General features: G+C 39.4%; 1 protein-coding gene across 1 annotated transcript in view; it reads right to left on the bottom strand.

Moving 5' to 3' along the window:
• The window catches only part of LOC120542102 (general transcription factor 3C polypeptide 1-like), a 76,917-nt gene that overhangs the window by 2,114 nt on the left and 48,893 nt on the right, over nt 1-25,910 (bottom strand). The window contains exons 28-36 of the mRNA XM_039774262.1: nt 24,474-24,536; nt 24,248-24,341; nt 20,019-20,191; nt 6,673-6,960; nt 5,583-5,830; nt 3,868-4,154; nt 1,798-2,266; nt 1,626-1,674; nt 221-413 (exon numbers count right to left, since the gene is read on the bottom strand). Of these exons, the coding sequence (XP_039630196.1) occupies nt 221-413; nt 1,626-1,674; nt 1,798-2,266; nt 3,868-4,154; nt 5,583-5,830; nt 6,673-6,960; nt 20,019-20,191; nt 24,248-24,341; nt 24,474-24,536 (1,864 nt within the window). The remainder of the gene's footprint in view (nt 1-220; nt 414-1,625; nt 1,675-1,797; nt 2,267-3,867; nt 4,155-5,582; nt 5,831-6,672; nt 6,961-20,018; nt 20,192-24,247; nt 24,342-24,473; nt 24,537-25,910) is intronic.

Below are 25,910 nucleotides of genomic sequence, written 5' to 3'. Positions count from 1 at the left end.
GCTCTAGACAAGACACACGGCCATCGCAGGACTCTCACACACTGACACTGGGTCAACCAGGAATCAGAAATTATCTGAACACACGACAGTGAATCTGTGCTGCTCCACGGTCATCAGTTTCTCTTTAATCATAATAAATATTAATACTACTCTAACAGGGAACTCAATATTCTCAAGATATTAGTCTTTCACAATCTTACAGTCCTTTATTCTACCATACCTGTAAAAGTTCCAGGACAACAACAGGCTGAATGACACCCTTGTAATGATGTATTAAGGTCTGATCAGGAATCCCAGGCTTTGTCATGATGTGGAAGAGCATGGCCTCCAGCATTCCCTTACACACTGGCTTATTTAAACTGCCGTCGACAATCCTCCAGGGACGACTGATGAAGCTGATTTCCTCACATTTGCTGTTGAGAAAGCAGATAAAAGTTTGAAGTTCGAATGACTAATAGCAAACGAAGAGAGAGTGTCACATGTGAGTCAGTGCTGTTCTCTGCCACTGATACCAACTGGCATTGTGTTTTTAAATGCTGAATTACTCCAGCAGTATCATGCATATCATGCCATCTATTACCACCACAAGCAACGACTATGAAAATGGCTGCTGATCTCCCCCAGCTTGCACTTGAGCACATCTGCATACCCTTCTAATCTTGATGATGCCGTCATCAACATTACTAAACATTGTTTCTCACTTCAGCAGACAATGTAAAATAATCAATGAAAAAATGTCACACTGACAATCATTGACATTGTTTCACTACCACAAAAAACAAATTTGCAAACTACTGGTGCTCATACAGTTTAGTAAACGATGGCTATAAACTCCCTTGAAACAGTGTAGTAATATTTTTCACACATCGTGGACTACAAAGTACACATTCACCCTAAATCTTATGTGGTGAAGGAGAGAATAACGCGCCCGAGCTATGAGTGAAGAGCCGTGCAATCCTGCAATTTTGGTGGGGGAATTGAAGACAAATGTGAAAAATATGCAAACAATATAAGCCGTGTGCAAAGAAATGATTTCAGTTTCCGTTCACTCAAGCGATATTAGACTAAGTGCGGCTTTTGACGGCAGGGCATTAGGGATGCACTTGTCAGGATGCTGAGCTGACAGGCCATTCGTGAGAACAAACGGATTGAGACACCATCTGGCGTAGTCCTGGCGGTTACAGTGCTGAAAAACTGTGTGGCAGATGTTGTACTAAGGGGGTGATAAGGACACTCGTGTGACTAAGTGTGACTGCAGGAGCTTCACAAACATGAAATGGAATTCAGACACGAGACACACAAAGCTGAAGGGCGACATTGATGTTGGTCTGGACGCTGATGACAAGGCTGCTCTCTGAAAATGGTTTACTTGTAATATGAAATGAAAAGGAAGGCTACAAAATGGTCCTGACAAAAGCCATTTTGAAAGTTGTTTTTTTTTTCTATTGTCTGTGCTTTATTAGTAGTTGCGTAAGCAGAGATTTTTTCAAATGAAAGTATTAAAGAATTAGATGAAGATGTGTTGAATTTCAAACACAACTTTGAATGAGGGACAGGAACAAAATGTAAATTAAATCCCATCTCTGTGCTTCTACACAGCTTACCTTTTAAAGACCAGCACTCACCTCTCCTTCTCCTCATCAGTCACATTTTCTTCCAGTTTGTCATCAATTTCTAGAAGAATATAAATCCAGATAAGACTATTATTTAAATAAATATTCATTAAGCCATAAAGTATAACAACATTTGTCTGTACGGACAGCAGATAAATTCACGTCTACACAAATGCCTACTGACCATCCCCGGCATTGTCTTCCCATGTCCCAGACTCCGGATCCTGCCCAGGGTCTCTGCCTTCCTGTGCCAGCACAGCGCTGTCTTTGATGTGGACGCCATCATCTGGAGAAGTTCTTGAAGTGCTTTGGTTTTCCTCTCTGCTTTCCAGCACCAAATTGCTACCCATTGACGTCACTGAATTGGTGACCTCCGTGGGTGCGGACAATGCTTCTTGAGATCTGCTGGTTTCTTCTGGGGTGGGGTTATTAAATGGCACATGAGCCTTTTTATTGCTGGGGGCTCCATCTTCCTCACCTGGCGCTTCCAGTTTACGTTTAATTGACCGTGAAATGTTTCTGCTGTTTTTGCTTCTTTTAGAGGCCAAAGGTGCCGCTCGTATATGAAGCAACCATGGGCTTGAGTATTTAAATGCAACGAGCCGCTGAGTGTTTGCTCCAACTTCAAGCACTTCCTCCAGCTTGATTAGATCCTGTATTAAAATGAATATAAAACAAGTTAAACTTTCCATGTATTATTCACAGACATGTGAGCAGAAGTACTGCACCACCCTCATCAAGACAATGTGATTAAAGAAAAGGCCATACTACATACAAATACAAACGTGCAATGAAATTACCAAAACTTTTCTATCAGCCTGCTTTAAAAAAAAGATTACAGCGATTACCTAAACCAAAGGTACAAATTGCTGCACACAAAAACCATACAATCAAAAAAAAAAAAAATGAAATATCAATAACTAATATAAACGACCGAATAAAAGAAGCCTTTTAGCTTTTGGTTGTTTAATTTGATAATCTTACATTCCCAAATTTGGACGCACCTACTGGAAGAGTGCAGTCACCCTTTCCTTTTCCCCCCCGGTTCTGGGCCCAGCTAACAGCTCTTGACTGGAGGAGCGAAGGCATTCCTTACTACTGCAAGGTAAAGGCAATTCACAAACGTATAATGGGGTCTCACCACACAAGGTCAAGACCCTCCAAATCAACCCAAAACTTCACTGGCAACCACTGGAGTAACGAGATCTCCATGCCTAGACGAGCAACTGCATTTAGGATTAATGAAAAGGTGCTGGGCTGAGGCGAGTAAAGAAGGGATTACGATATTCCGCACAAGATGATATAAAACCACGAATCACTCTCTCAGTGTCCTAAAAGAGAAAGAACTTTTCTAATTTTGTAATATTTTTGAATTGGAAAAACATGGTTGGTATTCAAAAGACAAATTTGGCTAAGCATCAAAAATGGATGGCAGAGATTCTAACAGAAGATTTGATACAAGAAGATAAAAGGGTGGGTGGCACGGTGGCGCAGTGGTAGCACGGCTGCCTCACAGGAGACCCGGGTTCGCTTCCCGGGTCCTCCCTGCATGGAGTTTGCATGTTCTTGCCGTGTCTGCGTGGGTTTCCTCCAAAGGTTAGGTGGATTGGCGATGCTAAAAATTATCCTTGGTGTGTGTGCCCTGCGGTGGGCTGGCGCTCTGCCCGAAGTTCGTTTCCTGCCTTGCAACCTGTGTTGGCTGGGATTGGCTCCAGCAGACCCCCAAAAAACCCTGAAGTTAGGATATAGCGGGTTGGATAATGAATGGATGGAATGAAGATAAAAAGGAAAGAATTAGCATCAATTCCACAGAAATACTATTAGTACCAATAAAAAGAAATTCAGTACAGTGCAGTTGGTCCTTCATTGTGACATTAAGCATCTGACCAACTGGTTCTGAAAACTGAACACAGGATTGGATAGATGAGTAGTGGCACAGGGAATGGGGATGTAAAGGCTTTGATGTGTGGCAACAAAACAGGAAAACCACTGAGAGCAGAGTTACGAGCCTCAGATGTGCAACTACATGGACACAATGCTGAGAAGGCAAAAGTGGGTCAGAAGAGGTGCAAGCAGAGGGAAAAATGTTACTAAGAGGTGACATAAAATGGTAAAACGGAGCTACCTTTGTACAGTATAAAAGAATATACTTTATTTACAATAAAGATTAGCATGTTCGACATAAACTGAATGTGTTTAATCCTAACATCAATGGGCTCTGTAGACCCTAATGGTATCAGTAACGCAAGCTCACCTCAACATACTGGTGAAGGGACCGCGTCCTTCCTTCCTTCCTTTCTTTAAAGCTGAGAAATTTGTTTCGCAGATCGTTTTTATCGCACCCAAAAGACTTGCTTTCCTCAATGGCACTGCTTATTTCAAGGACCGCTTGCAGATCTTCAGCAGAGTAGCCGTATTCCTCCACACACAGCTTCCTAAACCTGTCCAGTCTACAAACATCCTTGGACTTTCTCAGAATTCTGGTGAAGTTTTCTGGAAGCTGACAGTCCTCAGAAATTTGTTCAGTGACCTTAGAAATTCCTACAGAAGTCAAAAAGGTAAAACACATTAGTAGGTTGAATTGCTCATGTGGAGGGGTCAGACTGGTTTTCTTGTGTATTTAAAGGGTGATCAAGGCCATCTTGGAGCAAAACTGTGTGACCTGACTGTTCAGAGAAGACAAATGGCTAAAATGCAATGTAAGCCCTAATTGTGATTAATCGGTTTATTGGCCTCTGAGAAGCCTGATTAACTGAAATCTAGAAAACACTGCACTGTGAAAGGGTCTGGTTTTGAGTTTTGCAAAAGAGGATAACCATTCAAAATGGAAAAAAGGCTGATCATGTAAGAGAAGCGCAAAAACAGATCCATAAAATACTGGCGCTCTGCATGGTGCGTCTGGAAGATCAAGATGTCTACACGATGCCATAACTAGTGCTGGTAAAACAAACAACATTTTTCTGACCATCAAATGTCAGTTATAGCCTTTGAATAAGATCTTCTTTTAATAAAATATATTTGAACAGTGACGTTCAATCCGAACGCCTTACCGCAAGGTGATGTGAATTAACTACAAATCTAACATACAGACTGACCGACTGCGTAAATATTATACCCCCCTTACTAGGACGCACCTAAATTATCACTGGCACAGTCAAACGGTAATATGTTGCTTACTAGCATGCGATTCAGAAGTGAAGACCTACAACCCCATGTCCCACTCATTCGGCCTTTCTTTAAAGGTGTAGATGGCCATATTATACACAGCCAACAGGGCTCACACTTTCATGCATTTCAATACCATACAATTCAAAATACAGCAGAAACGATCACTGGATTAGAAAACGGCCACAGCACAAAGGGCAGCAGCGGACTCCATCACCAAATGCACTCGCCGGTATTCACAAAGGCAGCAGCAGCTTTCTGATCTTATTCCGTTCACACCAGGGCTTCTTAAACTATGGCTTGGCTCACGAGTTACTGATGTTTTCAGGCGTTATCAAGTCACGGTCGGTTGATTAAGCAGATGGCACTGCCCTGAAAATTGTCCTCAATTACTAAATGACGACTGTCCACGATACACTAAAGGGGGAAGCTCCGACAGCTCTCCTGGTTTAAACAATTTTGATATTTAAAATTTCTTAAATTATTTTGCTTTTAAGAACAGAAAAGAGTATCAAGGAAATATGGGGCCAGTGATGTGTGTATGGGTAAGTAAATATAAGCCTTTGACATTACAGCCTGGCTTACTGTTTTTATGTGACTAATGGCGTTGCCAGTTTCTACTCAAAAGATAATACGATTTCTATTCAATTCATATTTCATGATTTGAGTACCATAGCTGGAATTGCTCCTTGGGAAGATGTACAGATCTGCTTAATATTTAAAAGGCCAATTTATTCTAAGCAAAAGATCACATTAATTCATTATGAATTGACACATACAGACGGGCAAGAGAAGGATTCTAACCTGGCCAACAGAACCAGTGGTGGGCCGGAGTGACACGCAGTTTGACCTTCAACTGGCACGAGTTCACCACAACATTGTCACAGGTGTTAAGGTTACGGGTGTTTACTATGCCAGGAGAACAGAAGCCCCTCATGAGCAGGTAATTGGTATGAGAGGCCTGCCTGGCTTTCACCTCAATTTTTCGTTTATTTTCTATGTCCTCTGCCTCTTCTTCCTCTTCCTCGTCATCCATGCCATCCTTTAATAGGCTGTGAAACAAAGGAGATGAATGCAATTACATATTCTATTCCATTCATAAACGCATCTCCAGATCCAGCATCATCCAGTGTCAAGGCCCCAGGGAGCCACCGCACGCATATGTACAGCACTAGGTCCCCAACCAACCTACACTGCAGGCCTTTGGGACAAACACAGGGAGGCCACGACGACGACGATGATGATGAAACACAGACTACTGAACACAAGATTGTATTAAAAACTACCATTTGTTTCATGTGTTAAAGTGAAGGGGTGTTTTGTTTCTAATAAATTCTCTTTATACAAATAAACCATGAGGCCTGCTTCAGGCTGCAGTAATGAAATGATCTTTGGCAGAACTAGAATAAACTGGATTTGTACAAAGCAGGTTCTTGACACCAGAGGGAGTAACAGCCTAAGCTGAGGAGCTGGCACCTCTCGGAGACGCAGCACACGTCCATCCGCCTTAAATTAGATAACATTTAGCTGAGCTGTACTGGCATACACAGTAAAAATAGTGCGCCACCAAATTTAGGCTGGAAAGTGGCATGTGTATCACATTTGCAAAGATTAATATTCTTCAAGTTTTTAATTATTTTAAATGATTAAAGGTTTAATTCTGTAAAATGATCTTAGATAAATAAGTAACTGAAAGAATGATCCAGCATGATGCAGCAAGTTAAATATTCAATTTTCAAACAGAATGGTGTCATTTGAATTTAAATGAAATTGTGGCTCATAAGCCCAATTTATATCTGCCCACTTTAAATGTGCATAAATATCCTATGGACTTAGTTGCCTGGCATCCCCCTCTGCCAGCTCATCAAAAGACATGACAAAACAATCATTTTACCCCTTTGTGACTTCATTGTCCATCATGGCGCTGTCCACAACCACAATCTGTTCAGGAATAGCCACATCTACAGACAGGAAGCCAAGGATAAATAAAGACAGGCTGAAGAGGCAATATCCACCAGGAGCATCCATGGGGAACAACATCATTTCAGTTTTTGAGTCCACTGTATCTTTATCCATAAAAGAGAAGTTATTTGGCTTATCTTCTGATCCCACACTCTTTAGCTGTTCTGAAAACCGGTCTAATTCTGCACACAGAGTATTGGGAAAGCGCCATGTGAAGAACCTGCAGCAAGCAGCAGAAAACATGCAAAACATCCAGAAATATTCTGTCAAAGCAAGCACTACTACAATCAGGTTTACAAGGCAAATGAAATAATAAGATACATATACTCACTTTATGATTTAGTAATAAATCAAGACAATAATGTCATCAGGACAGAACTTCACCAGGCTGAAGGTAAAGGGTACGTTAATCACAAATTAAAGGTAAGTACTTATGTTTCTAAAAAGCCATAGAGCAAGGGTAGGACTTCCACTTGTGTCTGAACACGGGGGGCTTGCAGGGCAGAGTAAAGAATGTTTGCCAAAAGGAAGCCGAGTGACTGTGTGAACACCACCTTACTTTGCCCGTCTATCTCACATTACACAGTATTACTTTGACATGGCATCATCTCACAATGGGACATAAAAACAAACAAACATTTAAATGGCCCGCTCCAATTGTTTCTCCAAATATAAACTCATCCACACAGAACCAGCACATGGAATCAGCTAAGGCTCCGTTGTCATTATGTGGCCTAATCTGCTCATTAAAAGAAAATGTTTTCACAACATTCTCTGTAAATTACTTTCAATTTTTTCCCTCTTGATTTACACCCTCAGATAAAAAAAATATATAAAGACAATAACAGAACCGCCGACTAAATTGCTTTTTGGGACAGCAAGTTATTGATGTCTGATACACTGGACTCCTTTGGTTCTGTGTCACTTCAGAGAATCCTTGGGTACCATTGGTTTCACTTTGTGTCGAATGAGCGGTTGCTCATGGAGTCCCGCGTGAGGCACATTACCTGCATTGCGAGGGAGCGTCAGTTATGGCACTACGGCCATGTGGCGCATTTCCCCGAGGGTGATCCAGCTCGCAGGATCCTTATTGTTGGGGACCTGAGTAGCTGGACTAGGCCAAGGGGATGTCCACATAATACCTGGCTGCGGCGGATAGAGGGTCATTTCCGGAGGGTGGGACTGGACCACGTGTCTCCCTGGGGGGGGGTTGCCAACTGGGATCCTGAGCTGTTTCGTTATGTGGTGGGTGGGGCAACACACGGTACCAAGTCCATGCTCCCCAACCTGACCTTAGCTTCTGCACCTTTTGTTTATAAAAATTACGCAAACAACTTGCAACAGATGTCAGCAGAAATTGGGAGTTGCAGACAAGTCTTGGAGGTATCTCCTCACACAGGGGTCATAACTGCATTAAAATTCTTAACACCCTTTTCTACCATCTGATTAACTACGGACATCAGTTACTTGCTGTGTTATGACTGCGTTCACCGAGCATCCTCTCTGCTGGCTGTCAGGTTAACACAGCAAAACAGGGACAGTGGCTTTCACATGTGCTGGGTGAACTGGGTAAGTACTGAGGACGAGAGAAAAATGGTAGAAAAGGCAGGGAAAGCCCCATTTGGTGCGGCTCACTGTCAATTTTGTAAAGCACTCTGGGACAAAAGTTTGCAAATTCATGTACATAAGCATTTATAGCCATATGAAAAAGTTTGGGAATCCCTCTCGGCCTGCATAATAATTGACTCTACTTTCAACAAAAAAGATAACAGTGTTATGTCTTTCATTTCCTAAGAACATCTGAGCACCAGGGTGTTTTCCGAACAAAGATTTTTAGTGAGGCAGTATTTAGTTGTATAAAATTAAATCAAATGTGAAAAACTGGCTGTGCAAAAATGTGGGTCCCCTTGTAATTTTGCTGATTTGAGCGCATGTAACTGCTCAATGCTGATTACTTGAAAGGCCAAATTGGTTGGATTATCTCGTTAAGCCTTGAACTTCATAGACAGGTGTGTCCAATCATGAGACACGTATTTAAGGTGGTCAATTGCAAGTTATGCTTCCCTTTGACGCTCCTCTGAAGACTGACAGCATGGGACCCTCAAAGCAACTCTGAAAAAGATTGTTCAGTCTCATGGTTTAGGGGAAGGCTACAAAAAGCTATCTCAGAGGTTTAGACTGTCAGTTTCAACTGTAAGGAATGCAATCAGGAAATGGAAGGCCACAGGCACAGTTGCTGTTAAACCTCAGGTCTGGCAGGCCAAGAAAAATACAGGAGAGGCAAATGAACAGGATTGTGAGAATGGTTACAGACAACCCACAGATCACTTCCAAAGACCTGCAAGAACATCTTGCTGCAGATGGTGTATCTGGTCATTGTTCTACAATTCAACGCAATTTGCACAAAGAACATCTGTATGGCAGGGTGATGAGAAAGAAGCCCTTTCTGCACTCACTCCACAAACAGAGTCACTTGTTGCATGCAAATTCTCATTTAGACAAGCCACATTCATTCTGGAACAAAGTGCTTTAGACTGATCAGACAAAAAAATGAGTTATTTGGTCATAACAAAAAGTGCTTTGCATGGTGGAAGAAGAACACCGCATTCCAAGAAAAACATCTGCTACCTACTGTCAAATTTGGTGGAGGTTCCATCATGCTGTGGGGCTGTGTGGCTAGTTCAGGGACTGGGGCTCTTGTTAAAGTCGAGGGTCAGATGAATTCAACCCAACATCAACAAATTCTTCAGGATAATGTTCAAGCATCAATCACAAACTTGAAGTTACACAGGGGTTGGATATTGCAACAAGAGAATGGCCCAAAACATAGTTCGAAATCTACAAAGGCATTCATGCAGAGGGAGAAGTACAATGTTCTGGAATGGCCGTCACAGTCCCCTGACTTGAATATCATCGGAAATCTATGGGATGATTTGAAGCAGGCTGTCCATGCTCGGCAGCCATCAAATTTAACTGGAGACATTTTGTATGGAAGAATGGTCAAAAATACCTCCATCCAGAATCCAGACACTCATCAAAGGCTATAGGAGGCGTCTAGATGCGGTTATATTTGTAAAAGGAGGCTCAACTAAGTATTGATGTACAGTAAATTGTCTGTTGGGGTGCCCAAATTTATGCACCGGTCTAATTTTGTTATGATGCATATTTTCTGTTAACTCAATAAACTTAATGTCACTGCAGAAATCCTACTGTTTCCATAAGGCATGTCGTATATTAAAAGGAAGTTGCTACTTTGAAAGCTCAGCCAATGATAAACAAAAATCCAAAGAATTAAGAGGGGATCCCAAACTTTTTCATATGACTGTACATGAAAAAATGACAAAGAAAAGACATTCACTGGCGACTCATATGACTGAGCAAATCACCTTGAAACATGAAAAAGAAGCCCTGACTTGAATGCTGCTTGGGATAAAAGAAAGTGTTCGCTCAAAACCTTACTGTTAATTTGGCAAAAATCTCTTATTGGGGATAAAAGGCAAAAAAGGAATCTCCGCTAAACCGCCCCCCGATTTAAGAGGAATGCTTAAGAGCACAAATCTCATTAAGGGTGAGTGTCATTTGTTTGGCTGTAAATAGTTTGGCATAGTTGACTAAAATGAGTTTGAGTGTTTAAATAAGTGAATGATTGGCAAGGCTACTTAAAGAAAAAATACAGACACACATACAAAGCACAATACAAAATGTAATTAGCTTGGCAGAAACCCTTGTTCTCTAACAAAGGGCAGAAGGACAACAAAAAAAGAGCGATCGAATGGTTTTGAATCCCCAAAATGGAACGGTTTTCAGGAAAATTCTGTCAAATTTATTTAAGCTTGCTCCGAACACCCTGGAGGTAGCAGTAAAGGAGAGCATTAAAACAAAACTGAGTTTCATTATGAACAATGCTGCACATCCTCTCTGTGACAAACTAACACTGAGGACTTTCAGCCAACAAATTCTTCAGCAGAAGTGTGTCAGGAAACACTACGGGGGGCTCCTTTATACCAACAGCAATATGCCGTTATAGTGCCTTACTGTGGCTGGCACTGCCAAGTCACAAGTTTTCCTTCTTTTGAAGTTTCTTGCTTTATAGTCAATGAGGTGTGTGTGTGTGACACTGTGTATATATGTATCTATCTGTTTATGATTTTTTTATTTAAAGAACTTCTATAAAAAGCTAAAATTACCCCCTGGGGACAAATAAAGTTGTATCTGTCTATCTAATATGTCAGACTTCCAATTGTGTCATGTAGCTTGGAACTGTTTTTACAGTTACAGGGCTGAGACTTGTAAAAAGAGAACTGATGGTAAAGTGAGACCTGCAGAAGAAGAACACAAATTAATAACAGATAAATGGTGACCAACCCAGGATCTGGTTTAGTTTAAGAGCATACAACTACTAAGAACAGAGAGAGACAAAAAACAACACAAGGTAAAGGTTCACATACAGTACATTTACAATGAATGGATGGATTCTTAATTAGTTTCATTCTGCCGCCTTTGAGCTAACACGCTGCTTTCATTAATTACTGAATGGTCACGGAGTAACAGATAACACACAGAGTTAGCCCAGGAAACAAGAAACTTTTAAGTATGTGAGTCTGAAAACCATTCCTGTGAAGGTCATAAAAGTGCTTAATTATTCATTTTTTGTGAATATGACAATACTGCAAAAAGGAAAATTAAATATAACCAGTTGAAAAACAGGATATTTCTAGAATAAAAAAGTAATAATCTGCTGATCAGAGGGAATGAAAAAAAGAAGTCAATAAACTGCAATATAGCAATGTGTATTTGTTTCCTTTGAATATGCTTCAGATTTCTTAAATTAAAATAACAGAAGAAAGCAGCAACTAAAATAGTACTGAAACTACAGAAAAAGGCAATAATGAAATATGGATTACTAACAGATAGCAACATTTTCAAGCTGACAGGAATGGGAGGTGTTTTTACACGCACTTTTAAGAACGCAGTTTTGAACTGGAGAAGCTCTCTTTTAAAGAAAAAAAAATCAGTTTAAAGAGCAGCTTTGATAAGGAGACATAAAACAGAAAGGAGAATAACGAAATAACATTGCAAGAGAAGGAAATGACATTCCAGAAGTTGAGGCCATAGAATAATGCGGCTCAACTGTATACAGTAAATGGAGAGCCGCTACAGAAAAGTAAAACACCAGAAGTAAGGCTACAAAATTAATGACACTGCCTGAAATGAAATGAATGACATTCATTCATGACTCTTACAGAGAAGCAGTGAAAAGAAAAAAACGGTAGTGAGCCCAGCTATGTTATATGGGTTAGAGACGGTGGCACTGACCAGAAAGCAGGAGACAGAGCCTGAGGTGGCAGAGTTAAAAGATGCTAAGATTTGCATTGGGTGTGACGAGGATGGACAAGATTAGAAATGAGGACATTAGGGGGTCAGCTCAAGTTGGACAGTTGTGAGACAAAGTCAGAGAGGCGAGATTGTGTTGGTTTGGACATGTGCAGAGGAGAGATGCTGGGTATATTGGGAGAAGGATGCCAAGGACAGAGCTGCCAGGGAAGAGGAAAAGAGGAAGGCCTAAGAGAAGGTTTATGGATGTGGTGAGAAAGGACATGCAGGTGATGGGTGTAACAGTGCGCCTCTTTTTGGAATTAGCCAGGCCTGCATTGCTTGCCTACAGCTGGTGCAAAACACTGCTGCACGATTTTTAACTGGCACAAGAAAGCATGAGCATGTTACCCCGATTTTGGCTTCCCTTCACTGGCTTCCAATTTGTTTTCTAATCCATTTTAAGGTCCTTGTATTCGTTATTAAATCCTTTAATGGTTGCACCCCACTTTATTTGTCGGAACTGCTGCACCCTTACGTACCGTCTCGCTCTCTCAGGTCAGCAGACCAGATCCTTTTACGTGTTCCCAAGGCACGATGCAAACTCTGAGGTGATCGAGCTTTTTCAGTTGCAGCCCCAACACACTGGAATGATTTGCCGTTGCACGTTAGGCAGGCTCCTTCACTAGCTGTCTTTAAACCCTATTTAAAAACACATTTTTACTCTCTGGCTTTTAGCCCAGTATGTTACGTTGACTATCTGTATACTTTTTATTAAGAATCTTTTCAGTTCTAATGTGTTGTTTCATTTACCCTTCGGTTTTCTGTGTCTGATATGTTGGGTTTTCTTTTTTTATTGTGCAGCACTTTGGTCAGCCTTGATGTTGTTTTTAAAGTGCTTTAGAAATAAACAGAGCAAGATGCAGAGGACAGAAAGATATGGAAGAAGATGATCCACTGTGGTGACCCCTAACGGGAGCAGCCGAAAGAAGAAGAAAATAAAGAAAATAATAATAATCAGAATCCACTTCCGAAGTGAATTTGATAGTGGAAAATGTATTGGAATTTGCAGATCAAAGGGTGTTACATTATGTATTCTACTAATATGCACTGTATATTTGAATATTTTGGATGAATTGTTTGCTTAACAAAAACTGACAAAAGGTTATTGCTGTTGATAGCAGCACACTGCCTTGAGGTACAAAGGACTAAAAGATTTGCTCCACCCTGCTACCCAAAATATAATACAAGGTGTCATTAATTCGAATTTTGACACGTGGAACTATCATTATAGACACTGAACAGCACTTTTCAACTAAACCTGAACGTTTAAAACAGCTTGCCATGGCGTATGTGTACGTGGCTTTAATCTTGAAGACATTAATGCATTTCAAAGAATGGATTCAGGTTTGTGTTGAAGTGCTGCTTCACTTCTATGCCCTGCAATGTGTAACGCTAACTACTTTGGTTTTCGTTAGTTATTTTCATGTTTGTCCAGTGTGTTTTACAAAAAGGACTACTGCAGCTTTTGTAGGGTTGACAAATCTTTTAACTTACTGGTCCCTTAAGTCACCAAATGTTTAGTGTTAAATTCTGTCCCTAACTATACTTTATTCCCCAGACCTACTGATGGAGTACGCAGAAAACATTATAACTTTTCATTCTTCACAAAAGAGAGTGGGGTTTCCCTTTCCGAAATACAAACAAACATACAGGTGCATCTTATAAATTAGAATATCATTGAAAAGTTAATTTATTTCAGTAATTCAATTCAAAAAAGTGAAACTCACATATTATATAGATTTATTACACACAGAGTGATATATTTCAAGCGTTTATTTCTTTGCATTTTTCTGATTATGGTTTACAGGTAATGAATACTAATTATATTATATAAGATCAATAAAAATGATTTGTAATACAGAAATGTTGGCCTACTAAAAAAGAATGTCCATGTATGCACTCAATACTTGGTCAAGGCCTTCTTTTGCATGAATTACTGCATCAATGCGGTGTGGCATGGAGTCAATCAGCCTGTGGCACTGCTGAGGTGTTATGGAAGCCCAGGATGCTTGGCTAGCGGCCTGCAATGCTGGGTCTGGTGTCTCTCATCTTCCCCTTGACAATACCCCATTAATTCTCTATGGAGTTCAGGTCAGGCAAGTTTACTGGCCAACCAAGCACAGTGATATCATGGTCATTAAACCAAGTATTGGTACTTTTGACAGTGTGGGCAGGTGCCAAGTCCTGTAGGAAAATGAAATCAGCATCTTCACAAAGTTTGTTAGCAGCGGGAAGCATGAAGTGCTCCAAAATTTCCTGGTAGATGACTGAGCAGACTTTGGACTTGATAAAACACAATGGACCAACATGGCTCACCAAATCATCACTGACTGTAGAAACTTCACACTGGACCTCAAGCAACTTCTGTGCCTCTCCACTCTTCCTCCAGACTCTAGATCTTTGATTTCCAAATGAAATGAAAAATTTACTTTCATCTGACTTTGGACCACTGAGCAACAGTCCAGTTTGTTTTCTCCTTAGCCCAGGTAAGATGCTTCTGACATTGTTTCTGGTTCAGGAGTGGCCTGGCACAAGGAATACAGTTGTAGCCCACGTCTTGGATAGATACGTCTGTGTGTGTGTGTGGTGTCTCTTGAAGCAGTGACTCCAGCTGCAGTCCACTCCTTGTGAATCTCCCCCAAATTCCTCAATGGGCTGTGCTTCACAATCCTCTAAAGGCTGCGGTTATCCCTGTTGCTTGTGCACCTTTTTCTGCCACATTTTTTCTTTCCACTCGACTTTCCATTAATATGTTTGGATACAGCACTCTGTTAACAGCCAGCTTCTTTAGCAATGAACTTTTGTGGCTTTCCTTCCTTCCTTGTGTGGCCTACTGAACCAGACTGAGAGACCACAAAGGCTCAGGACACATATGCAGGTGTTTTGGGTTATTTAGCTAAGTGGAGTGTGACAGCATGAGTCTACAATATTGAACTTTTTCACAATATTCTAATTTTCTGAGATACTGAATTTTGGGCTTTCATTAGCTATACGCCATAATCAGCAAAATGAAAAGAAATCAACGTTTGAAATATATCACTCTGTGTGAAAAGAATCTATACACGAGTTTCACTTTTTGAATTACTGAAATAAATGAACAGAATAGCACAGCATGAGATCTTTTTCCCTCTAAAAGCCAACTAAATCTTCTTGAACACTTCTGCACCATTACTGTTCCAAGTAACAGTACTCTGAATGTCCAGAATGATTTATTAAAGCTGACATGTTGTAATCACTTGTCTGTGTGTGTGTGTGTCTGTGTGTATGAGGACTTCCACACCAATACTCTATTCAATGTTATAATCGTGGTTACATTTGAACAATTAGCACTGTCTTCCAAATTTGAAAGCAGCAGCTCCAAATGTGACCCATTTTAGGCCTGTGTACCATCAGCACGGCTTGCAGCTGAAGCTCCTGACTTTCATTTTAATGTGAGGGGGGCCTTTGGGCCAATTAAAACTTTATACAGCACCCGTCAAACTTACTGGACCTGCATGCTAAACCATTGCTAAGACTGCAGTATGTGGGAGTGATAATTCACATTACCCCCTACCCCCTTCACTTTCTTTCTTTACTTTCTCAGGGAGGTGGGGGGGCTTTGGGTTGAGGTATCCAAATTAATTTAAATAAGATGTACACAAGTGGTCTAAGGGTTTAGAACAGTGCAAGTCCAGCAAATAACCTGAAATGGTACAAAAAGGTGAGAAGTAAACTGCCGGAAGTTTAAAAAAAAAAAAGTTTAGGTTACCAAAAACAGGAAAACAATGTAATTTTCAGACTTGTATCAAGAAGGCCTTTTTATGGACCAAACAAACAGGTTAATAACTTACAACTGTGTTGTAGGAAAGGAAGTGAATTAAACCGTGAAAGTTGATACAAACAATTCCTACAGGTATCTCGACTTTTGACGATTACTTACAAACTCGCTGTCTGTATACATGTAGAGTTTTAACAAACTGTGCTGCTGCACCCTCTGAAGCATTATCTGGACAATACTGCACTGTATAGTGCTATCATAATGGTGAGAAGAATGCACTTAAAATAAGGCACACAGACTATTCGAACCATTAAAAGTGTACGTCTTTCTTTGAGAGAACTTGCAAAGAAAGCCAAGGTCTCAGTGAGAACAGTTTTCTATACCATCAAAAGGAACCTTGGAGCTGGAGGAAACTTTTACAGTCTCCAAGGCACAACAGAATCGGAATGCAGCAGTTTCAAGAACAGCTTTACAGCCGTGTAGTATTTGTATCCCCAAATTATGTGTTCTATGCTTTATTTTCAGAGCATATTGAGACTGGAGGTGGATCCTGAACCAAACAAGCCACATTTTTTTCCCCTATTTTTCGGGTTTAGCAATGGCTTTCTTACCACCTTTTAGCCTGTCAAATCTACAGCTTGAAGTCTTCTCTTCCCATTTTAAAATGTCACTATCACGTAAGCTGTTGACTCTCAGAGACTTGTCTTCTGATCCTGACATGGCTTAGGGTCTGCTACAGTTCCTTTGGATGGGGTAGGGACCTGTACTCACTGACAGCTTGGCTCTTTTTTTGAAATTTCTCTGAAGTAAAGACCTATAATAGGTAGCTGGGAAAAACTGCAGAGAACCTAGTTGGCAAAAACATCTGTCCTTCAACAATGACACTACCTGTTGTGCATGTCGTCCTTGTTACATCCTCCCAAGAACTTTTCTCACAAGGAGATGTTGGATGGGTGGGCTAGAAGATTTTGTATTCAGTTTAGAAGGTCCACTTTGGAGATGTTAAATTCAGTGTGGGTGTACCTTTGTGTCTGTCACTAATTTCTTTATACTCCTTTTAAAAAGGATATTGGCAACCACATTACAGATTATGTATACTTTGTTACATGCTGAAAAGTTTTATTGTGTAAGCTTTTTTCTTTGCAAAAGACACTCTAGCAGTTCTACAGTAGATGATCGGCACTGGATGAAGACACTAAATAGAAGATAGGGGCATCTTAATGATTTTTATCACAAAATGAAAAATTCCATTATAATTCAACCTACCAATGCCTTTGTCACTTGCATTTCAAAACAAAGGCACCCGAGTACAGAAGGATTTTAAGAGCAATGTGGGAGTATTTTATATCATGTCTCTGCCAGTTTAGAACTTGCTTTTCCATGAAAACCCCCAGATTAAGAAACACTGCTCAGCTAGAACAGCTTTATACAACATCATACATCACTGGTCAGAATAACTGTTAGTTAATGTACTGACAACAAAAGAAAATGGTTTATCAGTGTGACAATTTGTTTTGTATGTCTAAATATCATCATGTATTGGTAATCTGTTTATTTAAAACTAAAAACATGAAAAAGTAGTGTATATTCCATGAATATCAAAAAGGATTGTTAATATAGGTAAAATTCTGTTACACTGAACATCTTTACAACAAAATTTTCATTACAACAAAGTATTTTTATGGTCTCGACAGCTTCCCCATGTGACACGAATCTATAGAAATCTCGTTACTACAAAGTACATTCAGCAAATACTTTCATTAGAACGAAGTGCACAAAAGACCTTGAAATGCCTGAATGAATCATCCACAGAGCAGTTTGTTCAGTTGTGCACAACGATCCCCAAACAGAAACACTGTCATTTTTTTTTTTCTTTCTTCGAACTTTCCTTGTACTGTTTTTTTTTTTTTTGTTGTTGCTGTTTTTATTTTCGGTGGAAGCTTATTGCTTGTCAACATCTGAAAAACATCCATTGGAATTTAACTCGGCTATAGAAACGGCAGACATGAAAAAATAATAACAGTTCATATTAGCGCAGCTCTTGATTGCGGTAAAAAGAAAAAGGACACTTGCCAGTAAATTCGGAATTTTGCCATCGATACTGTCAACTTTTTTGAAAGACAGAACAAAAAAAGAATAAAAATCTCAGGTTGCAAACGTGCGTAAACTGCTGCATTTGAAGACGTCGAAAAAGCAGTTTTTATGTGGTTCAGTGATGCTCGTTCAAGAAAAATTCCTATTAATGCGGCACTCATTCAAGAAAATGCAAGGTTTGTAAAATCTCTTGGGACCTCCCACAACTAGACAGCACGCTGAAGAGCATCCCAAAGTGCGATCTCTGCATCTATGGAAGATTGTTTATCTGTTCAAAGCTCAAATCTATGCTGCATCTCTCCGCCAAAGCAAACAGAAAAGATATCGATGGGTGATATGCAAGAAACAATGAAAATTCAGGTAACAGGATTACTTGGTCACTGACCTGGCCACGACCCTGCCTGACTGCTGTATCTGAGTATAGCAGAGTGGCAGATCACGCTGCAATAAATAAGTGTGCCGTTCCTGTTTCAAGCTGAATAAAGCTGGTTTTGCTAAAGTACTGAGACTCAGCCTCATGTTTAGGGGTGCAAGGTAGGGACTTATAACGTGACCCCGATCTTTTAGGATTCGCTTCTGTGTCGCTTCATAGCAGTGCTATGAGCCTGTTTTTGCCCTGCCCTGGCAACGGACAAACAATCTTCTACAGACACTGCAATTGCGCTTCAGGACGCACTTCAGCGTGTCGTTCCCATTGGGTGGGGGTCTCAAATGTTCAGAAACATCACAATATGAAAAAAAGGATGGTTCGGCTCCTGATTGATAACTGTGCTGCCCACAACATGCTTCCGAATTTAGATAATGTTTGCGTTGAATTCCTCCCACCCAATTGCACGGCAGAGCTTCAGTTATTGGATTTGGGTATCATTCGCACCCTGAAAGTATATTATCGCAAGTAAATGCTGAGAAAAATTCTTGTCAGCATAACTTGTAGGCAGGAGGAGATTAAAATTAACGCGAAAGAAGCTACAGAAATGATTGCAAATGCCTGGGCGCAAGTTATAGAAAGCACTATAGTAACAAATATAGAATCTCATTACAACAAAATTTTCGTTACAATTACATATTTTTTAGGTTCCTGGGAGTTCGTTGTAATGGAATTTTACCTGTAGTTCAAATCAGAAATAACTATTACAAGGAAAAGAGAGAGAGAGGGAATTCTGGGAAATGTTTTGCAGTTCACAGGGAAATTAAATGGCTGCACATATAATTTATGAAGCAGCAAGATAAAGGTTCACTCAAAACCATCTGTAAATTACACAATCGATAACTTTCCTTTTAGACTAAACAGTGTCTTACCATCCCCTGGTAGGTGAATTTCAATCTACGACATGAAAATCCCTAAATTCTATGACCCTTACATTATTCCACTCTTACTAAAATAAATATGAAGTAGACAAGAGCACAGGCCCTTTTTAAAATGACGCAGCGTATTCCATGACCAAGGACTACTGCACCCAAAAATGATATTTTTTATATGTTACTTAATTGCATTTAGTTGTAGTGATGGCAGACAATAATTAGAAAGCAGTTTATTTAACAGTATTTTACTAAATATGCATGTTTTGGACATTGTAAGAATATGTCTGGTTGATTTAACATGTAGATTACATGCCACTAGTAATGGGATGTTTTGGTGTTGTTTGTTGCTCAGTGTTGCTCACCATTGGATGCCTGTTACTTTAATAAAACTTTTACATCTTAGGTTATTTTGGAATTATTAGAAATGCTGCTGTATGAGTAGTGGAATAATATGCTGCTTTGAAAAGGCATGCATCAATCATATGAAATATGGGAGATCAATGGATGGAATTCATGTATTTCACAATAAATTCTATTAAACTGTAGTTCAAAAGCAATTACTTTACCTGATAAATGCACTGTATATGTAAGAATTACACAACGTGTGGTCCATTATACTACATAAAACTAAACACAAAACCTGGACTCCAAGTAGTCAATCATTTCTGCTACACTACACCCAACACCATGTTAATCGTCACTACAAAAAATCAAACCGTACAGCAGTTCATTCTTGTTTTGACTCCTACCTGTAATATGACTGTGACAGCTGATATGACATTGCTGCAAAAGGCAAAGCACGACTCTTCTTAGGTCCCAAAATCTGATTCACTCGACGCCGATTTACCAGTCCTTTTTTTTGGCACTCTTTAAAAACCTGATACAGAAGGTCTTCCCTGTATTTTCGATACAGATAAAATGTCTGCAGTAATAAAAATAAAAAAAAATCTTAATGTGTAATGTTTGTTTCTGTAACTCTATGTACTTTTAAGCCTTTCATTTTAAATGAAATCAATTTTTATTAACATAAGCTCTTAGATCACAAATTATTGCTAAATTTGCCGTTTTTTGCCCAAATAAAGACACTTTGCAACAACAAGTGCCCTTTTTTTTCAGAAAACATGAATGTGTAAAAAAATGTATAATTATGTTGTGAGAAAAGATTAAGGAGATTCAAGAGTATTAGATAAACTTTATTACTCCCAAAGGGAAATTTAGATACATACAGCAGCAGAAACACAACAAATCAAAAGATACAGACTCACAGGGCAAAAAATACAAATCGATCAAATGCATATTGTGCAGTCAATTAACTTAAAGAGTATAAGCATTTAATTTGGGACGCTGGAGTAAAGCACTGTGAATTATCTGATAATTTAGGGTGCGATGGGCTAATATGACAGTTTTTGCAATTAAATGTGGCCAAAAAAAAAAAAGCGGACCATAGATGCCACGTGCATTGGGGCAAAATGAATTCTCTCTTATGTGGAGGTTTTACAAATCTATCATTCTAGTCCCATGAGAAAGTAATTCAATATGTATAGAAGAGTATCAAACATTCTGTGCAACTTCTGAACTCAGTAGGGGTTTTCCAAATTTTAAAAGGATTTTTATATTTCCCAGTAATCATCAGATTCTATGTGAAACAATACCCACTCTTTTGTTCACCAACGATCACCCTGCCCCCTTTTTTCTGCTCCCTCCCTTGCCTGACCTACACACTAACTTCAGACTGCAACTTAATTTCATCAGGTTTGCCATTAACACATAAAGGTAAAAGTTAAAAAATAAAATGGCAGCTCAGACCTTCTTATTACTACAGATTTGTCCACCATGTGTTACACTGAAGAAAAATATAAAAGGAATGAAAACCTTTATCAGTCAATTACTATTCTAACTAGAATGGTTTCCATATTGGCCATTTACTGAGGAAAGACTGGCATCTGTCATGCATAGAACATTTATCTATGTACTGTGGAGGCGGCCCAGACACAGACATGTCAATGTCACCCAACATACGTTTATTCATCATATTTACAGTGCCACACAACCCCAAAGTCCTGGCCACAACAATGCCTCACTTCTTCAGGCCGCCTCCTTGTCTCTCTCCTCCCAGACCTTGTCCTCTCTTCTCTCCTGACTCCATCCATCACATCAAGGGAGGCGGACCCTTTTATCATCACCTGGATGTGCTCCAGGTGTTTCCCGGCAATCTTCCACTGACACGCCCCAGTGTGGCGGAAGTGCCGGCTGCATCCCCAGAAGCACTCCGGGTGTCCCTGCTCCTCTTCCCCCCAGCACTTCTGGGTGTGGCGGAAGTGCTGAGGTCCAGGGCTCCAAAGGCATAGTGGGCGCTCCCTGGTGGTGACCACAGACCCCTACAGGGTTGAGCTTCAAAGCTCTGTACCCGTGGCCCCCAAAGGTACCAGGGCGCCTGCCCCCACATGGTCTAGGGAAAGCATAAGCCCTCCTTCGGTCCTCCTGGGCGTCCCAGCTGGGTGACCCCCCCAGCCATCTCTGACAGTACTTAATTGCAAACTAATCAATCCAAAACATTAAATAAACAAGTTAGAAAAGTTCAATATTTCCAGTTTTCGTTTTTTCCGTAATTGTGCACTCATCTTCAAAAAAGAATAAGGTGCAGTATTATGAGAAGGATATCTCTCTATTATTAAAAAAAATCTTGTAAGGAGACGAGATGCGACTTTCTCGGAGAGACACTTACACGCCCCGGCCAGAAATAAAGGACAAAGAATAGAAGACAAAGTAGAAAGTCGTAAAGAATTCAAAAATGTTGGCGTAGTACACATGCAGAGCAGGTTAGAGATAATGGAAGTACGAAAATTCGAAAGTCTCAAAAAAAGGATAGGAAAGATCACATTAGCACAAAAAAAAGCTGAAATTATTACTCGGTGAAATAATGGAACAGCGAAAAGTGATTGAATATATTGTGCTTTATTATATTATTTAAAAGTCGGAGACTTGTAGATCGTGTAATTCATGTTGCCAGCGAGAATTAAGAGATTCCAAATACATTGGCGCTTTATGAAGTCCTGCGAGACTGAAACTTTTAACAGGAGATTCTTTCAAGTCACACCCTACTTACAACTATTTTCAAACAAGACCACAGTCATCTAACCTCAGTCATGTGAATGCTTTTGTCAGACTCACTTCCTGCTTTTTCAGCTCTTATAAATTTTATCAGGACAATAATTTTATACGTTCTTGTTTTATGTATTAGAAAGAAAGACATGATATTCACTCACAAGCAGTTGTCACGATGCAAGTCCAACACGGAATCAAAATTCAATGCAATGTTAACTTTTCTTCAATTCCAAATATTGTTTAAACTAAAGTTTTAAAGTAAAAGTGAAAATAAAGCATATGTAACAATTCCCATGAAAATATCTAGTTAACCAAACCTGGGAGAGGGCGAGCTGGGGGCGGAGCCTCCTAGTTTAATGAAAATAAAAAGGATAAGGAGAGGTGCCAAGTCTTTAACTGAACACCACTTGGTAGTGAGCGGGTTTAGCCAGATGGAGGGCCTGCTGGACACACCAGTAAGACCCAAGTAGGTGGTGTGGATATGCTGAAAATGAATTGCAGATGTTTCTGTTCAGAAGGAAGTCAACTCTGGATGTTTTATCTCTGTATTGGATTTGGATAAATATTTTTATATATTAAAGTACTGTAACAACAAAGCAATATACACTTCCTATATGCACTAGATATAGAGGGCTATTCAAAACGAATGTCGCCATTTTAAAATAGTTTAATTGTTGTAGTTTTCATCTTACAAATGTGTGGTTTACAGTAAGCGACAGGAAAACTGTGCAAATTTCTTCATTTATGCAGGTGGAAAAGAGTTTCTTTTCTCTGCCTTTAGTCTGCGCAGTGAATGAAAATGGCAGCACTATAGGGACATTTTTTTAATAAACCTAGTTACGGTTTATCAGGGTATTCATCCTCATAGCCCCATAATATGTAGCATGGACATTGTTTGGGGAAGATTATCAGCTCCTACTTTGTGAGCATGAGACCGTGTCTGCAAGGGAAACGTGTTAATAATAATGTGATCTTTGTGTCCAAATTCAGACACAACAGCAGAAAACACTACCTCTGAATTTTAGTCAAAGAACAGTTTAAACAAAAGAAGACTAAATGCATTTGAGCAGCAAAACATGAGGCACACACTGAATCCTTTTCTTTTTAAGGTGCATGTGATTTGTATGATGGACACTGTGGCCCAAGCCTGTTGTTTTGGGGAAAAAAAAACTCTCATTGTTTTTAGTTATTTTTGAGTTTATATATAATATGGGAATTTAATATAAGGAGAAACGAGTGAGTAAGTGGACAGACTGTGGGTGTTAAGTTTTGTACTTTGCATATGGTGAATTCCTTAAATAAAAAAAAAAAAAATGCATGCCAACATATGTTGAACTATTGTTATATTTTAAAATATGAGTTTTTTTTTTATTCCAGTTTTTTTTGCTCTCAGAGGCTTCTGGCTATACAGCAGACTGAACAGATGTGTCAACCTACATTTAATTAATTTTGTTTTTTCAAACTGTAAGTTTACACATCTAATGATATGTATTCTTTTACATCATATTTTTTCTTTTTACTATCCAATTAAACTTTCTATTCAGGAATAAGGAGGTTGATAGTAATATAACAATTTCAAAAGAGTGACAATGAATGTAGTACGCACACTAAAAATGAATAAACTATAAATGTGGACAGTTGCAGGGAAATGCACAGTTTGCATTGTCTTTTATGGTTCAGGTCTTCACAGGGTGCAGGCAATTACTGGACGATTTTGTGTTTTTTTTGTATATACAATATTGTTGTCTTCGGGACTTTTGAGTACTTACTACAAAAGTGAGTTTACCTGTATTTTAAACTGAATGCATACATTAAATCAAAACATTTTCACAACAGCAACAAGTTAAAACATTAAGCAGCTATTTTGCCTTACCTGAAAGGACTGACATATTTTCATCTGAGTATCTGACATTGCTAATGTGCTCTGGATGAGGTTATTCAGAACTGCTGAATAGATATCATCAAAACTGCAAAAAAAAATAAATAAATAAATGATCAAGGCATACGGCTTAGAGGCAAATTATAAACCTTAAACTTGTAAACAGATGTTTCAGTTTTGATACTGTCAAAAACTTAACAGATTACTTTTCTTTTGATACCTTGTAAGAACATCTGGCTTTGTTTCCTTGATCTTGTCACCTCCAATAGAACACAACCTGAATCTGAAAAGAATAAGGTAACTATGGTAACTACCGCCTTAAAATATTAAAGGAAAATTTATTATTTACAGTATACACACAAACACAGATACATATTTAAACATACACACACATATATATATTTTATATATATATATAAAATATACAGTGGGTACGGAAAGTATTCAGACCCCCTTCAATTTTTCACTCTTTGTTATATTGCAGCCATTTGCTAAAATCATTTAAATTAATTTTTTTCCTCATTAATGTACACACAGCACCCCATATTGACAGACAAAAAAAGAATTTTTTAAATTGTTGCAGATTTATTAAAAAAGAAAAACTGAAATATCACCTGGTCCTAAGTATTCAGACCCTTTACTCAGTATTTAGTAGAAGCACCCTTTTGAGCTAATACAGCCATGAGTCTTCTTGGGAAAGATGCAACAAGTTTTTCACACCTGGATTTGGGGATCCTCTGCCATTCCTCCTTGCAGATCCTCTCCAGTTCTGTCAGGTTGGATGGTAAACGTTGGTGGACAGCCATTTTTAGGTCTCTCCAGAGATGCTCAATTGGGTTTAAGTCAGGGCTCTGGCTGGGTCATTCAAGAACAGTCACAGAGTTGTTGTGAAGCCACTCCTTCGTTATTTTAGCGGTGTGCTTAGGGTCATTGTCTTGTTGGAAGGTAAACCTTCTTCGGCACAGTCTGAGGTCCTTAGCACTCTGGAGAAGGTTTTGTCCAGGATATCCCTGTACTTGGCCGCATTCATCTTTCCCTCGATTGCAACCAGTCGTCCTGTCCCTGCAGCTGAAAAACACCCCCACAGCATGATGCTGCCACCGCCGTGCTTCACTGTGGGGACTGTATTGGACAAGTGATGAGCAGTGCCTGGTTGTCTCCACACATATCGCTTAGAATTAAGGCCAAAAAGTTCTACCTTGGAGTTTGCTAAAAGACACCTGAAGGACTCTGAGATGGTGAGAAATAAGATTCTCTGGTCTGATGAGACCAAGATAGAACTTTTTGGCCTTAATTCTAAGCGGTATGTATTTTTTTGTCTGTCAATATGGGGTGCTGTGTGTACATTGATGAGGGAAAAAATTAATTTAAATGATTTTAGCAAATGGCTGCAATATAACAAAGAGTGAAAAATTGAAGGGGGTCTGAATACTTTCTGTACCCACTGTATATTTTATATATATGTATGTATATACTGTATGTAACTCTATTTATTAAGAATTTCAAAATCAAATGACATCACTTTTTTATATAGTCTCCTTCGTTTGTGATGCAATTTTCCCAACGTTGTAACAACTTTTTAATACCCAATTACTACTCCTCCCCACCTTCACCATTTTCAACAAAAATATAAAACAGTGGAAACTTTTTGAACGTC

Source organism: Polypterus senegalus, chromosome 13 (genome assembly GCF_016835505.1).
Source record: "Polypterus senegalus isolate Bchr_013 chromosome 13, ASM1683550v1, whole genome shotgun sequence".
NCBI classification, from domain to species: domain Eukaryota; kingdom Metazoa; phylum Chordata; class Cladistia; order Polypteriformes; family Polypteridae; genus Polypterus; species Polypterus senegalus.
The sequence above is the reverse complement of the archived record's forward strand: the minus strand, read 5'-3'. Positions and strand labels throughout refer to the sequence as shown.